The sequence below is a fragment of the Tiliqua scincoides genome, chromosome 4 (assembly GCF_035046505.1).
Source record: "Tiliqua scincoides isolate rTilSci1 chromosome 4, rTilSci1.hap2, whole genome shotgun sequence".
NCBI classification, from domain to species: domain Eukaryota; kingdom Metazoa; phylum Chordata; class Lepidosauria; order Squamata; family Scincidae; genus Tiliqua; species Tiliqua scincoides.
The window spans coordinates 85628889-85644916 of record NC_089824.1 but is presented as its reverse complement, the minus strand read 5'-3'; the positions used below and the strand labels follow the sequence as shown (position 1 = coordinate 85644916).

Sequence of the window (16028 nt, the reverse complement as noted above, 5' to 3'; positions counted from 1 at the left end):
AAGGAGGAAGTTCGCTTAGCCACAGCAGAGACTGGGTGGGGAAGAGCGAGCCGCTTCTTGGAATGAGGATGCAAGCAGCCTTACAGCCCCACTTTCCTGGGAGTAAACCCCATTGACTCTAATGGGACTTACTTCTGAGTAGGCAGGCATGGGATCGGGCTGTCGCGCAGCGAGGAGCCTCGATGCACGCTGAACTGCGGCCGCCCCTCCTCCCCTTCCCACCTGCCAGCGTGCGCTGCGCACAGGCGCGTCCCCTGCTCTCTCCGCAACGCTTCCGTCGCCGGAGTCCTGCCCTTGGAACGTTGCGTGCGCCAGCGTTCCAAGGCCTGAGGGTCTCCGCGTTCGGCTTTGGAACGTTGGGTGTCTGAACGTTCCACGGGGCTCGGGGCGGCGCGGCCAGAATGAGCGAGGAGGAGCCCAGCGCCGAAGAGGCCGGCAGCAAGTCGAGACCTCTCCGTGCTTACCCAAAGCTGCCTGTCTGGGTGGTGGAAGATCACCACGATGTGAGTTCAGTGCCCTTCGGCACACGATCAGAGAAAAAAACTGATTGAGGAAAGAAAGTTACCTTTCTGACCGTGTGTATTGTGTTTGTGCTGCTGCATGTTGCGTTAATATTTGACGAAAACTGCTGTGTTTACTTTGCCTGCAAAGCAATGCACAAATTTTTACCGGGCTGCAATCTATACATTGTATAGGATACAATAAAATGCACATTGAAATGACTGGGGACCCACCTGAAATTGGCCCACGACCCACTAGTGGGTCCCTAAAATTGAACAGTTTCTCAAACTGTGGCTCGGGACCCGATGGGTTGGATGGCCAATTTTGGGGGGATTTTAATACGGTATATCAGGCTTGATGCTACCATGGTATATGACTGCATTTGGGGAAATGTGACACATCTGTACTTTGAACAGGCTACTATGTATATGTTTTTAACAGTGATAGTCAACAGGGTTTATTCCCAGATAAATAAATTGCAGCCTTTGGGATGTTTGGGGAATTTTTTTTTAAACAGTTCAGCAACTGCTTGGGACAGTTAGGAGGGTGGTTCTTTATTTTAAAGTTTAAATAAATTTTTTGAACTATCAATTTACTTACTTAATAGATTGATTTGATTTTGTTGTATGGGGGTTGTTAAAAATTTTCCTGCTTGATGATGTCACTTTTGGCCATGACATCACTTCCAGGTTAGTGACATCATTTCTGGTTGCTCCCAACATGTGATTCTAAAACAGGGGTGGGCAAATTTTCTACTTTAAGGATCCTGGATCTTTAACAATTGTGTAGGAGAGAGAATTTCAGCAAGTACAGTTTGTCACCTGTGAGATGACAAGCTGCACCTGCTGAAATTCCCTCTTACATACAATTGTTAAAGGTACAGGATCCCTAAAGTTGAAAACACCCTTGTTCTAAAAAGTGGGTCATGATGCTAAAAGGTTTGAGAACCACTGTTATATATATTTTTCTGGGAGTAAGCCCCATTGAATACCATGGGACCTATCCCTGAGCAGACATGCCTAGGATTGTGCTGTAGAATATATAATACAGTTCTGAGCATATTTATTTGAGAGCAAGCCCTGTTGAGTTCATTGGAACAGTAGTAAATATACTTGGAATTCTCCTTCAGCATGTTGGGATCAATGACAAGTGTGGTTGCAAGACTGCCCAAGGAATCTATTATTTCCATGTGCTCCAGCTGCAACTATTCACCAGTAGCAGCCTCTGTTTTCTGTAACCTACCTCTTCATTCCTTATAAACTAACTTTTATGAATGCCTTTTCAGTAGTTGCACTTCAGTTTATTTGCTTTTCTCCAAAATAATGATATTCCTGTTCTCCTAGGTTCTTCCTTTCATCTATCGGGCCATCGGATCAAAGCATCTTCCTGCTAGTAATATTAGCTTTGTCCATTTGGATTCCCACCCAGACCTCCTTATACCAGTGGACATGCCTGCAGATACTGTATTTGACAAAGAAGCTCTGTTTAGGTAAGATCACACACTCTCTGCTGGAGTTACTGACAAGCTACTTTTTTATGTCAGTGCAGCCTAGAAGTTCTGTTGAATGGCTTCCCGAACCTCAGTGTACTTGCATGTCAACTTGCAAAGCAGTTGATTAAGTCTGACTGGGAAGTGTACTGGAGAAGCAAATTCAGTAAATCATGCAATCTGAATAATTAAACTTCACTCTTGAAAACTGTATTAGTAATAGCAAGTAAGAAGGAAAACAATGACAGCAATGAAAGGTGAGTTTTATGTTTCTAAATAGGGCAGGCTAGTTTGCTGTATTCCCATAGCTACAAACGTCCTGCTACCTGGCTGTGGCTACCAAAGGACAAATGTCATACCCCCATTCACGTACAGTTCTGTAAAATTGCTGGCATGGAGAGAGATTGTGTGGGAGGCTTCACGGTAGCATTTTCAAGGACTTCGAGTACTTTGGGCACAATCCTAACCCCTTTCCAGCACTGGCATAGCGGTGCCAATGGGACATGTGCTGCAACCTGCAGTTGGGTGTCATTCATGGAGGCCTCCTCAAAGTAAGGGAATGTTTGTTCCCTTACCTCAGAACTGCACTGCCCTTATGTCAGTGCTGGAAAGCACTGGCATAAGGGGTTAGGATTGCGCCCTTTGTTGGCTACTTTTTCAATCAGGGTGTTGTTCCTGTGCGACTTGTATAGCAAGCTAGATGCTATACAAACATAGTGTTTAACTTTGGGTTATTTTTCTTCAGCTATTTTTAAGTCTTAATACTTATGGGACCAGTTTTATGACCTTCTCCCTATGTGCAGTGGCACACTAACACTGCTTCAACCATCAGCTATGCCTCTCCCAACTCTCAGGCTGCCAGACAGTGGTGCATGTGAGCAACATTTGAATAGTGTGTATGAACATAAAATTCATCAAATATCCCCAAGTAGTGCAATTTTTTTCAGGATTGTGTGTGGAATTTGCTGCACATCGGGCTGTGAAACTGTCTTTCGAAGACAATTTGTATACCACCATTTGCACTCGTTGTATTTGAGCCAGTATATCTGTACTGAGAAAACCAGCACAATCTTAACCTGTGCTTGAACAGGCAGGCCATCTGGCCTACGCCATATATGGTATAGGTTAGAAGATGGATGGAGCACAACTTGGAGCAAGGGGATATTTTTCCTCTTCGTTGTGCACCAGTCACCCGTATGGGGCTACTTGGATCTGCGCCAGCGAAATCACTGATGCAAATTCAAGCAGCCCAGTGTAACCCCAGGCTGGCCAGGAGGAGGGGTTATGATCCAGCCTATGTTGCCCAGGTCAGTCCCACCCCCTCCTGGGTCCAGTCTGCCCACTGGCTGCCTTCCCCCACCCAAAAACCCCCTCTCCACCCTCCTACCACCCTCTTCACTACCACCCCTATGCCAGCCACCTCAGCCACTTCTAACGTACCTGGTCCAGGGTTGCACTCCAGAAGCCAGTGCATATCTGTGCGCTGGCTCAGCCATCTCCAGAGTAGTCACAAATGTGCTCTATGGCAAATTCAGGACACTCCTGGGCTGACACAAAGGACTTGCACTGACCCACATTATTCCCTGGTTTGTGCTCTTAGGGCCCAATCCTATCCAATTTTGTATGGCTAGGATTGCAATGCAGCCCCAAGGTAAGGAAACAAATGTTCCCATACCTTAAGGAGGCCTCTGTGACTACTGCCCCACCAAGAGATGCAGTGCATGCCTCATTGGCACAGTTGCACCAGCACTGGAAAACTGGATAGGATTGGGCTCTTAGTTTGCCTGCAATCTGGTAGGCAGTTCTCAGTTTTCCTTAAGCACATCCTCCAGAGGCAGGCCCTAGCTCAGCAAGCAAAACTGTGGTTTCAGTGTTTGGTTAAGATCTTAACCAGGATTAATGCATCAATAGTTTGTTCTGCTGCTGATGGAATGAGTTTATTCTGTTATGTTAACTGCTTTATGAACTCTTTTTGTTGAAATGTTATTTATAAATGTTTCTGATAATACTAATGTCTACACTACATCAAAACTTGTAAGTGTCCAGGGCCTCTTTCCTATCTTTCTGGTCCTTACATCTTGAAGGTAGCAGAAAACAGAATGACATCTTGTGACTGAATAATTGTAAAGTATTATACTCTTGCTTCTATTAGTGCTACCACTTCCTTTTCTTTATTTTATTTGAAAGATGGATTCATAGAAGCAGAATCAAAGGTGTAATGCTAGAAAATATGTGTATAAAGTATATAATTTTAATGAATTCTTGTCTGTACAGAATGTTTGGATTTCTTTATTGAGAAATTTGATTTCTTTGGCTGTAGGATCAGGCCTAAAGCCCTGATTACTTTAAATCTAAAGTGTGTTAATATGTTAATTGTTTGTACCTGATACATGTCAGAAATGTTTTGTTGCATTGACATTTTACTATTGTTGCAGATGGTTTGGTGTAACCATCTGAATCCATGTTTTTGCTTGTGTTCTTTTGCAGTGAGTTGAGTATTGAAAACTGGATTATGCCTGCTGTTTATGCAGGTCACATTTCACATGTTGTATGGCTACATCCAGCTTGGGCTCAACAGATGAAAGAAGGATCCCAAGCTTTTTTAGTGGGTAAAGATGCCTCCACTAGTACAATAAGGTAACTATGGTCCATGCTTTTGCAATAATGTACAAAGAAATGGATGCGGTGTGTGTGTCACTCTGTATGCTTCTGTGTCAATTACTTCCCATAATTGGTGTTTGGAGTTTGTTTGGTCAAGCTCAGTTAGACTGGTACTTGGGTGCATGCATGCCCTAAAGAGAAGCTCATGTTATTGTATATTTATTGTACAGCACCTTTAGATCTCAGTCACTGTCTGCACGCAAGTTTCCTTTTATGAGCAAAGTGAAAGGTAACACTTTGTGAGATCTATCTCTGGTTGTCACTTACCTAACCTCCAAAGTCTGCGGTATCAAAAGAAGAGCCTCTGATAATGGGACAGTGAATGGGCCCCAGTGAATGGGACACACTTATACTGAAGTACAACCATCTGAGTTCCGTAGATAGGAGATAAATATGAGAGAGAGGCACTTGTGGGCTTTTCCAGAGCTACCTGGCTGGTGGACCCTTGGTTCCACAGGGCAATTCTGTATATCTTTACATGCTCTCTTGAAATGCGTTTCAACATAAATGCTATGAAGTATTATTATCATTTTATTACAGGCTTACAAGCATTGATAATTACTTTCTTTCTGATGGCCTTTACGTTTCTGCCGATCAGCTACTGAACCCCAAGCCGTTGCATCTGAACGTCTGCCTTGTGAATCCCACCAAAGTTGCTGACAACTGGGAGGACAGTGGATCTCTGCCTTCTAAGTGGCTCAAGTTAAGTGTGGACAGTGCAACAAATGCTGCTGCTGTCTCTTCATCCAAGGATACCAGCGATGTTGCCAGCCCCTGCACAGGCACACAGCCTGAAGGATCAGAAAAGAAAGTTCCGGCACACAAGAAGTCTCCCAGCTTGCAGGCTTCCTCAGCATCCTGCTCTTTTGGGAATCATACGTGTCAAACAACGGAACTTGTGAAAGATGTTCTCCAAGCATTGGAGAAGGGTACCGCTTATGTGTTAGATATTGACTTGGATTTTTTTTCGGTTAAGAATCCTTTCAAAGAAATATACACACAGGTAACATCAGAATTGTGATTAGTCAATTGCTTAGATTAATCTCTTTTTTAAAAAAAGCTTTGCTCCATTAGAAAGGAGCCTGCCTAAATTTATTGGGCAGCTGGCTCTTACTTATTTTGAATATAACCACTTAACCAGAACTGGGTGGTAAAAGGCATTCTATCACACAAGAGAGGAATGCCTCTTTTTTTAGAATGTCGCAACTTATTGCATGTACCATCTAGAACAGAATATGTGTTTTAAATTTGGTTTATTTATAGGCAGTTGTAGTTAAGATTCATAGTTAATCAACATAAGATTTTTTTTATTAATTGGATGACAGTACTTATAACTCTACTGTAACATTACAATGCATTTATCTGTACATATGTCTGGCTATTGGTTTGTATTTAAAAATGGTACTACATACACAAGAATTGGCTTGGATGATGTTCTTAACAGAAAGCTTTCCCCCTTTATCTTGGGATGTAGCTAAGTCAACAGTTTTTTGTGTGTAGGTATAGAGCACGGGTGGCCAACGTTTCAACTTTAGGGCTTCTGGACTTTTAATAATTGTGTAGAAAAGGGAATTTCAGCAGGTGCAGCTTGTCATCTCACAGATGAAAAGTTGGCCACCCCAATTTAGAGGTGAAGAATGTTTGGGTAAATATCCTAAGTTTGGAACTGCTCAGTGAGAGATGTAATTCTTGAACTTGTCTTGCTTCCTGCTTCCTGTAGGCTTTCAGAAAAAAGGAAGTGCCTTCATTTTGGCACTTTGAAACAGCTTAACTGCATTCATTATTTACCCTAGTGATATTCAAACTGGGGCATCACAATGCCCCAACCTGAGGGCCCCGGCCTCTGCCCCCTTGAGGGGCGGGGGCAGGGGGGAAGGCAGTGATGCGATCCCCAGGATCGCGTCACTCAGGAGGCTGCAGGGACTGGGATGTACTCACCAGTCCCTGCAGCAACCTTCCCGGGGTGCGGGGAGCTCTGCGCGAGCGTCTGCAGCCTTCCAAAAGTTAAAGTGGAGCAATCACGCTCCACTTTTGGTTTTGCGGAGGTGGAGCACGATCGCTCTGCTTTCACTTTTGGAAGGCTGGGGAGCGCTGCAGACTCTCACGCAGGGCTCCCCGCACCCTGCAAGGACCTGTGAGTACATCCTAGTCCCTGCAACCTCCTGAGCAACACGATCCTGGGGATCACGTCGCTGCCTCCCTGCCCCCGCTGCCTCCCTCCCCTTCCCTGCAGGAACTTACTGAGGTTTCCAAACTCCCAGAGAGTTTGAAAACCGCAGATTTACACAATAAATTCCTCCTGCTGGTGGAGGCCAACATTTTCACACTTGTCTATATACATTGGGTGCCTCAGGGACAAAAGGAGACATTGGGATTTTAGGGCTGAATCTCACATCCCTTGTATTGTAAATGAAGATCTTGAGTTGTGTGCAAAATAATTTGTATAAAGAGGATGAGCATGACCACACTGTCATATATTTGGGTCCCAGTACGTGAACTGGAAAGCTGTTGCAGTCATTAGCCAAAATACGAACACTCTTAAGTGTTCGTTACATTGAAGGATGTACATCTGAATTTCAGTGTACAAAAATCAAGCATGTGAATAAGTCCAAGAGAAAGATGTAAAACAGACATGGACTAGAGACATAATCAATGTTTTAGTTACAACGTAAGCTTTGAATAACATTTTCTTAATTTTAATTTTAAAATAGGAAGAATACAACATCTTACAAAAATTGTACAGTTTTAAGAAGCCTAGAAGCATTGCACTAGAGGTATGTGGTTAACTGTGGTCCACTGGAAAATGGGGGGGGGGGGCCCAAGGCAATCAGTCTTGTTTACCTGAGAAAGTTCATAAGGTGGGGAGGGGGAGGAGGGGATAAACTGTGAAAACCACTTCACAAATGGTCTGCAATTATACCAAGCTGATTACTATGCAGTGGTATCTGCGAAACGGTTTCCTGACAAAAACATCTTCATGCAATTTGCATTGAGCTTTACCATGAGTGTGAATTCAATTTGGGCCAACACAGTGTTGATTTGAAAAGGTGAAACAAAAACAGAACTTTCCGTAGCTTTTAATTTCCCATTTTCCCTGGCCCCACACACTTTCTTCCTCAAGTTATTCTGGCTTTGTGGCATTTTAGCTTTATAATTATCTGTCAGCAAGCTGCTGAAGCCACCAGAAAAATAATCAGACTTTTATCCCAGGGTAGCTAGTGTCTTCAAAAAGTGACAGGGCTTATCAAAGTGACTGTGTCAGTCAGCTCTTCGGGGGGGGAGGGGCAGAAGGTAGATGGAGATCTGTCAGTAAATTTCTGGAAAATGTACAGTAAGCCACCAAGAGCTTCTGACTTCCAATAGCAACAATTAAGAGCATTTTAAAAAAACTAATTTTTGCTGTTGAACAGCTTGTGGGGCAGGGGAGATCACAAATAGATTTTGTCTGAAAGGCTGCTAGCTCAGTTTATTTATTTATATAAATAGAGTACTGTTTATATCCTGCCTTCTCCCCAAAGGGACCCAAGGCGGCTTACAGAATAATTAAAAAGAATACAAAAAGCAACACATTAAAAAAAAAAAAAAAAGGTCAGTTCAGGTTCTGAAAATAAATTCCTGGGTTCAGCATGTGCTCAGAGGCACCTGATGCACTCAGAATGACAAATGTTCTAGATTCTAGAAGGATGGTTTGCCTGCTGTGCGTAGGGGGCCTTTGTCCCCTAAGGGAGTCCCCCAATTTTTTTCATGGCTGCCTGGGATTCTTGGCAGCCTGACAGTCCATTTTGAAAATCTAGAGCCATGGGCAGCCAAAGGGAGTCACTCTGGGAGAAACCCTATTGGCCATGGGAAGGGAAGAGAGCAGGAAGTGTTCTCTCCTCCACCACCCAACCACACACCACACAATTTTGCAGCTGATTTCCTGTTGGTGGTCCTCAGGGATTCTAGTGTTTAAAAAAACCACCACCACCACAAATAAGGTGAATCTTGCAAGAGCCTGGTCTGTCCATGCTAGGTGGGATATCTTGAAAATGGCATTATGCATGTACCCCACTGGTGTTTGCATGAGAGTCTTTAGACTGAGAGAAATGGTCAACAGAGGCCACATTCGACCATTTTAGTTTATGGGATCAGCCCACTTAATACCTGTTCCTGATTTTCTCTGAATTGTGGCCCTTAAGTCTGAGCCCACTGTTCAGTATGGAATCAAAGACTCCCACAAATTACTGTTGCTCAAGTACTTTCTATGCTTTTGTACTTACAGGAAGACTTATTAGACTGTGTTGAGAATCGCATTCACCAGTTAGAAGATCTAGAATTAGCTTTTGCAGACCTTTGTGATGACGACACTGAAGAGACTCTGCAAAGGTGGGAACCAAATCCTCGGTAAGGACCTAAAGTGGGGGTTAAGCAAAGTGCTTCCTTTTGGCTTTGCTTCTATGTGTCATTGTTGAGGAGAGGAAGAGAGAAGCAGGGACAGTTCAATCTAATAAATAGTTGAGAGTGTTCCATGTTGCTAAACTAGGGCTAAAAGATGCATCCCTGATCCTAAAAGGCTGGAAACTACTGTTATGGTTCACACAACAGCAGCTGTGGCAAAACCAATGGCTGAACCAGAACCTGCCCATAAACTGTAGTTTGTTGACAAACAAAGATTTCAAATTGTATTTAGATGCTGGTTTGCAAACCACGGTTTTTATGAACTGTTGTTTGCTGTTATGGCTGGATTCATAGAACGTAAGAAGAGGCCTACTGGATCAGGCCAAAGGCTCATCTAGTCCAGCTTCCTGTATCTGACAGTGGCCCACCAGATGCCCACAAGAAACAAGAGACCTGCATACTGGTGCCCTCCCTTACATCTGCATCTGGATATCTGCATCATGGATAAATCCCCATTAAAGCTGTTTGTTCTCCTCAAGAAGGCTGCTGCTTATGGAGTGGGGCATGAATTTATGAAGCCTAGACCTGAACAGATAGAAAACAAACAGCTCTAAGTAATGGTTTGCCAGTTCTACATCTGAGGAAGCTCAGGTCATGGTGTGACATAGTATACACAATATAAATCATGGTTTCACATTGCAGCTGTTTGGACACTACTTAAGTTGTCTATCTGACCTCACAGTTTCAAAATAAACTTATGAGTGCATGTAGAATAGTGGTTTGGGCAAACCACCTCCTCATATAATTAAGGAAACTGGCCCTGGACTCTGCAGGAAGTGAGGGGAGGGGCTAGGACATGTGCACATTCATTACGCATACATAATTGAACGTGTTGAGTTAGTTGGGCACTTGAAAGGCCCAGTTTGGACAATACTTAAATGTTTGAAACCAGCCAATGACTGTATTATTATGGATTAAATGCAACAACAGTACTTTTGATATAATTTATTTACTTTCTTGTTTTCCATCCCATCTTTCAGGAAAGCTCACAAAATGCATTTTTCCATGTTAAATATTAATTTTGTAAGCCTTGCAGTCGTGTGGGTGCCGCCAGTGGTACTTGAGGTGGTGTCTGGCGGTACTTGCAAGACCCCTGGACCCCTGCTTTCCCGCAGTGAGACTAGGAACGTGACCCAGCAAACAGCAGTAGGAGGCTCCAAAGCATGTTATTTCTCACTCAAAAAGGCCCTCCTTCCCACCCTGAACCTTTTACTGATGTTTGTCAAGTCACATATGGCCTCCCAATCCAGAAATAACCACTTCCAGTGGTATGCAGAATAGGTGGACCATGTGAGGTGGTACAGTGGAGGACAAATATTGAGAAACACTGTCTTAGAGCAAGTATTGGAACATTAAAAAAGCAAATGCTCCAGATGGGATCCAAGAAGGTATGCGTGTATAGGGAACGATGAAAGGTGGAGTGGGTAGTTTTTTTTGGGGGGGGGGGGGCTGTGTTTGCTCTCTATTAGTAGCCCCTTCCACCTCATAGGAGGCTGATCCAAGGGCCTTCTGATGGGGGCACTGGGAGGTGCTGCCACTAAGAAAACATATTATCAGATGCAATACTTTTTTCAATGGCAGTTGTTCACATATTCAGTTGCACGATATTGAGTAGTGCACTTGTGTGAATGACTCGGTCATAAGACATAGTTTTGCACCAACAACTCAAATTAGTGGTAACTTCTGGATTCTTCATGCTAGTGTGAAAGTTTTAGATGCTGAGCCTGGTTCCTGACACTGATATCCCCTGTGATTTTTTCTGGAAAATTCTGAAATAATTGTCCAGTTTTAGGAAAAGAATCTCCTAATTCTGATATTGTTGAGTGTTGCTCCTGGCCTTTCTTATAGCATTTGTACTGAATTGCAGCATATTGTTAATTGCAGAATTTAACATGTTGGTTTATGTCTTTAATCGCAGATGGACACCTCTTGTTCAGCTTGTGCGTAGCTTGAAGAACCGATTGGGAACCCCTGATTATGAAATGGTAAATGTATTTATTTTATGTAATTTCTAAGCTGCCTTTTATTTGCCATGTAGAGCCAAATGCTACAGACTGTATTCAAGTGTTTCTGAAAAATAATTGTTTTGTTTTTTAATATTAATATTTCCTTTTGTTTTTACTTTTTCTCCAAGGAGTCATGAGGAGTAGTAATTATCTCCCCCCCCTCTTTTTCTCTCCCCCCCCTTATTGTTTAGCACAGTGATTTTCAATCCTTTTCTGCTCATGGCACACTGAAAAAATGTTAAAATTGTCAAGGCAAACCATCACTTTTTTGACAACTGACAAGGCACACCACACTGACAGCAGGGGCACTCATACCCCAGTAGCCCTTCTAACAAATGATCCTCCCCCAAATTCCTGTGGCACACCTGCAGACCATCCATGGCATACCAGTGTGCCACGGCACAAATGGCTGGTTTAGCGCATAATGTTGAGCACTACAGTCCTGATACTATTCAGGACATTCCAAAAAGAAATCTAATAGTGACTTTCCATTTCTAAGTAAGTAAATATGGTTAGGGAAACAGATATTAATAGCTTTTACTCAAAAACATCTAAACTAAGATATAATGACCCTATTCAGACATATAATAAACTGTGGTGTAGGATTATACATATAAGTAGACACGTGCCTTGAGCCTGCATTGTTCCCTTCCTCCTCCCTTTACATGCCAAAGTTGGTTTGCTTCAAACTGAGATAGGCAGCACATCAGCTCAGTGTGTGAGGGGGGGACAAAAGCACATGAGCCCAAGGCTCAAGCCTGGACGTTCCTGTAATGCTAAACCTATATGGATAGAAATACAGGAAATGCATGTTTCAAATAAATCATGGTTTGATGTTGCATCTAAATCGTTTGGTTGTTTTGTGACACTGCAATCCTAAGGACACCTACTCAGTTGTAAGCCCCATAGAGTTTAACGGGACTGGCCCCTAGGTAAGTTTGGATAGGATGGCAGCCTGAGTCTATGTAACTTGACTGTGTTGTAAAGAAAACAATGACAGGAAGATCAAAGAGTTGTTAAAGGAGATCATAACTATGTGTAACCTTGGAAACTATATCTTAAAATACACATAAGATGATGCCCAAGAACTGCCTTGCTGAATGGGACCAAGCTCTGTCTTGAGTTGATATGAACATAGTGAAGACTGAACAGCACATTTCCCCACTCCCTAATTGCCTGAACTCTTCCTTAGTGTGAAGGATGTCGGCAACAGTGCTAACAGCAATTAAAATTAGCCAGGTTTTAGCCTTAACTGTTATTCTTACTTGGCTTCAGATGTTTGATACGATGGTCACCTTGATAGGGCTCTAGAACAGCGGTTCTCAAACTCCCAAGGAGTTCGAGAATCAATGTGCAGCGGCAGTAAAGAAGGCCAGTTCTATTCTTGGGATCATTAGAAAAGACTGATTATGTGAAACGAGAACAAAACGACTGATTATGTGAAAAACAGCTGATTATGTCAGGATTGTGTTTCCAGCTGAATCATATTGATTCCTTTTGTTTGAAGAATGACCCATTTCTGTGTGATCACTGTTTCAGGTCCATCAGGCTGGACTTACCTGCGATTACTCGGAGATCCCTCACCATGTGAGCACCGAGCAAGAGATAGAGGGCCTGGTACAGTCTGTAGAACACCTCCTGAGAAATTTGCCAAAGCCTACTCTTGTGACAGTCGCCCGGTAAGCTCCAGTATGGATGTCTCCTGCAGTAATTTTGAGCCCTGTTGCAACAGTGCACACACTTGGGATTTGTATGGCTCAGGCATAGGGTTTAGTGGAGAAGTGTACTTTGATTTATGTTATTTTGAAGATAAGGCAAATAACTTAAATGAGAATGGCAGAGGGGAGAAGCATATCTTTTTAAAAATAAAGGTTAATTTGTAATTATTTATAAAAGGGGTTCATGCTTTTCACTTTGTTGGTGTTAATGATATTCAGACTGAGGAATTCTCTCTGTAGGAAACCCAGAGGTGGAGATGGGTACATATTGCATCAACACTCACTGGTTGCATTGTGAGAATCCTAGAATTTTAGAGTTGGAAGGGATCTCGAAGGCCATGTTATTTGGTCCCCTGCTCAGTGCAGGCAACTAGTACAGCATCCCTGATCAGTGGCAATGTGCTGAATGTCTCTTGCTCAGACAAGCAAGTAGGCAGGCTAGAAGGGAGAGTGAACTTTATCTTCCTGCTAATGATCACTCTCCCTTCTAGCCTGTAACAGCAGCCAAACTCATTTGATCTGACTGGTGCCCTAGACCTGTCCCAAATTTTTTTTGCTGTGCACTAGAGTTCCATGGCAGTCATACAGGGTAGAAAAGGAATCTGTTTAGCAGTGGTTCCCACAATGTAATAGAAAATATTAAAGCACCAATCAAAATATATGTTTTGACTGATGGGAAAGAAGTAACTTCAAAACTGAGTTGGGAGAGAAGAGAGAAAGTGGCAACATCTTTCAGGAGTGGGATTTTATCTATATCCCTCTTTCTAGTATAACTTTTAATCATCAGTCCCCAAATTATATGGAACAGCAAGGAATATTGGAGTGAAAGCTGAGACCTTATCTTGATCCTAAAGGAGAAAGGAGAGAGACCAGAGTAATTATACACTTTTATCAACCTATGTTGCATTGTCTTTTGTGAAAACCAGGCCCTTTAAAATATTGTCACTGTCCACAGGTCCAGCTTGGACGACTACTGCCCTGCAGAGCAAGTTGAGCTTATACAAGAAAAGGTTCTAAAGATGCTGCACTCGGTATATGACCCGTTGGATGTTCATTTAGAGTACTTGGATAATTCAGAGCCTACGGGGACAGATTCTTCCTCCACAGCATGATCAATTCAGCTGTAGTTGTGGCTGCAAACATTTGTTACTGTAGAAATTTTTTTTTCTTTTTTTCGCAATGGGAAGAAAAAGGTTTTTTTACAGGCTGCCTCCATGACTCTCCCTTTTCAACACTTTTCATCCAGACATTTCTTTTTAACAGAAACTTTCTACTCTAGTTATTCATTGTTGTTCCTTGTAGATTTACTTGGAAGAACAATGGCTGGGAAATGGCACTTTATGTATTTATCAGGTGTGGTTACAAACAAAAGCTGCAAAGATTTTGAGAAAAGGCTGTTAGATTTTTTTTTCATTCTTATTGAATAGATTTCTCAGGGCCCAATCCAATCCAATTTTCCAGTGCCGATGCAGCTATGCCAATGGGGCATGCACTGCATCCTGTGGTGGGGAGGAATTCAGAGAGGCCTCCTCAAGGTATGGGAACATTTGTTCCCTTACCTTGGGGCTGCATTGTGGCTGCACCAGTGCTGGAAATTTGGATAGGATTGGGCCTTCAGTCAGTAGAGTCAAGTTGAAAATACTGTGTAAAGATGTGCTTTTTGCTTCAAAGTATTGACCATCTGTGTTTATTTTGTTTCAGATTATAAAAATAAATGGCTTTTCTTGCATTTCTGTCTCACCATTCTTCCAAGGAGTACTACTTTGCATTCAGGGGTTTATCAATAATGCACTTTAGTTTTCTGAACTTTTCTCATTTAAAAAAAAGCCATCTTAAATGTGTATAATTCTTTGATGGTTTGCTTTTTCATGGTGCCTGGAAGCAAACAGAGATCAGTCTACAAAGGTCCACGTTACATTCTAAGTTTGCAATATATGTGTCCTCTGAGAGCAGTCACAAATAGGTTTCCTCACACCGAGCTTACTCTTCTCCCACCCACCCGTAATATCATGCAAGGATATAAGTCTAGGGCAGTGGTATTCAAACTGGGGCGTCGCAAAGCCCCAGCCTGTGGGTCCTGGCCCATGCCCCCTTAAGGGGCGGGGGCATCCAGGAGACAGGGGGAAGGCATCAGTATGATCCATAGGATTGCGCCGCTCAGGGGGGCTGCAGGGGCTTGGGTGCACTTGCCTAAGCCTCCTGCAGCCTCCTGGGATGCGGGGAGCCCTGCGCAACCTTTGGCAGGGCTCCCCAGGTCAGGAAACATGAAAGCAGAATGATCGCGCCCCGTTCCGCAAAACCAGAAGCAGAGCACGATTGCTCCGCTTTCCCTTTTGACGGGGCTGCAGGGATTGGGGTGCACCCTCCAGTCCCTGCAGCAGCCATCCCTGTGTGCGGGGAGCCCTGTGCGAGCTCCTGCAGGGTGCCCCAGGTCAGGGAAAGGGAGAGTGGGCGATCGCGCTCCGCTTCCGGAGGCAGAGCAGATCGCTCCACTCTCCCTTTCCCTGACCTGGGGTGCCCTGCAGGCACTCGCGCAGGGCCCCCCTGCACACGGATGGCTGCTGCAGGGACTGGTGAGTGCATCCCAGTCCCTGCAGCCCCCTGAGTGACACGATCTTGGGGATTGCGTCGCTGCCTTCCCCTGCCCCTGTTGCCTCCCCCCCGCCCCCGCAAAGACTTACTGCGGATTTCAAACTCCTGGAGAGTTTGAAAACCGCAGGTCTAGGGGATAAAAGAAAAATCAAATTTTTTAAAAGCTTCCTGACCCATAAACCTGCTATTCTTTGTCTGCTCACTAGGTGGGGCATTTCATGCTGTTTTTTTTTTTTCACTTCAGAAGCAATGCGGTGTTTTGAAAAAGTGGAAGTTTACTAATGGCCTCTTGTTCTGATTAGATTTATAGGACCAACTTGATAGATGAAAGGGGTATTCATCCTTCCCTGTTTTTTGCATTTTACTTGTTGTGGAAAGAACTCTTATTTGCTGTTAATTTTGAGTAGGGCTCCACAGCATTTGTAAGTCCCACAAAACCAACACAGCACACTACTTAGGTATTGTGGAATTGCTTAGGAATTGCTTTAATTTTTGCTGGTGAGTTGTTTGCTGAGTCATAGGCTGTCAAGGCCTTGGCTCTCACTAGTAAAAGATGAGTGAGAAAGTTGGGGAATTAAATGGGCAAACATCACATGTGAGTACCTGCAACTTCATTTTGCAATC

General features: G+C 43.5%; 1 protein-coding gene across 2 annotated transcripts; it reads left to right on the top strand.

The window, feature by feature from the left end:
* Positions 1-14: 14 nt before the first annotated feature.
* Positions 15-14541, top strand: C4H5orf22 (chromosome 4 C5orf22 homolog). 2 transcript variants are annotated; one of them, XM_066624284.1, is made up of 9 exons: positions 15-503; positions 1845-1990; positions 4478-4627; positions 5192-5654; positions 7363-7425; positions 8913-9016; positions 11007-11073; positions 12634-12773; positions 13768-14541. In XM_066624284.1, the coding sequence occupies exons 1-9, from the start codon at positions 402-404 to the stop codon at positions 13922-13924; spliced, it is 1392 nt and encodes a 463-aa protein (XP_066480381.1). In that variant the 5' UTR covers positions 15-401; the 3' UTR covers positions 13925-14541. The 2 variants fall into 2 exon arrangements, with proteins under 2 accessions (XP_066480381.1, XP_066480380.1); XM_066624283.1 differs by having other exon boundaries at positions 8913-9034.
* Positions 14542-16028: the final 1487 nt, after the last annotated feature.

Bases quoted from the DNA above. Each gene is read 5' to 3' on its own strand.
- C4H5orf22 (XM_066624283.1), top strand. From the start codon at position 402: ATGAGCGAGGAGGAGCCCAGCGCCGAAGAGGCCGGCAGCAAGTCGAGA. The intron at 504-1,844 runs GTGAGTTCAGTG...CTGTTCTCCTAG, and splicing joins TGGTGGAAGATCACCACGAT to GTTCTTCCTTTCATCTATCG. The intron at 4,628-5,191 runs GTAACTATGGTC...ATTTTATTACAG, and splicing joins GCCTCCACTAGTACAATAAG to GCTTACAAGCATTGATAATT.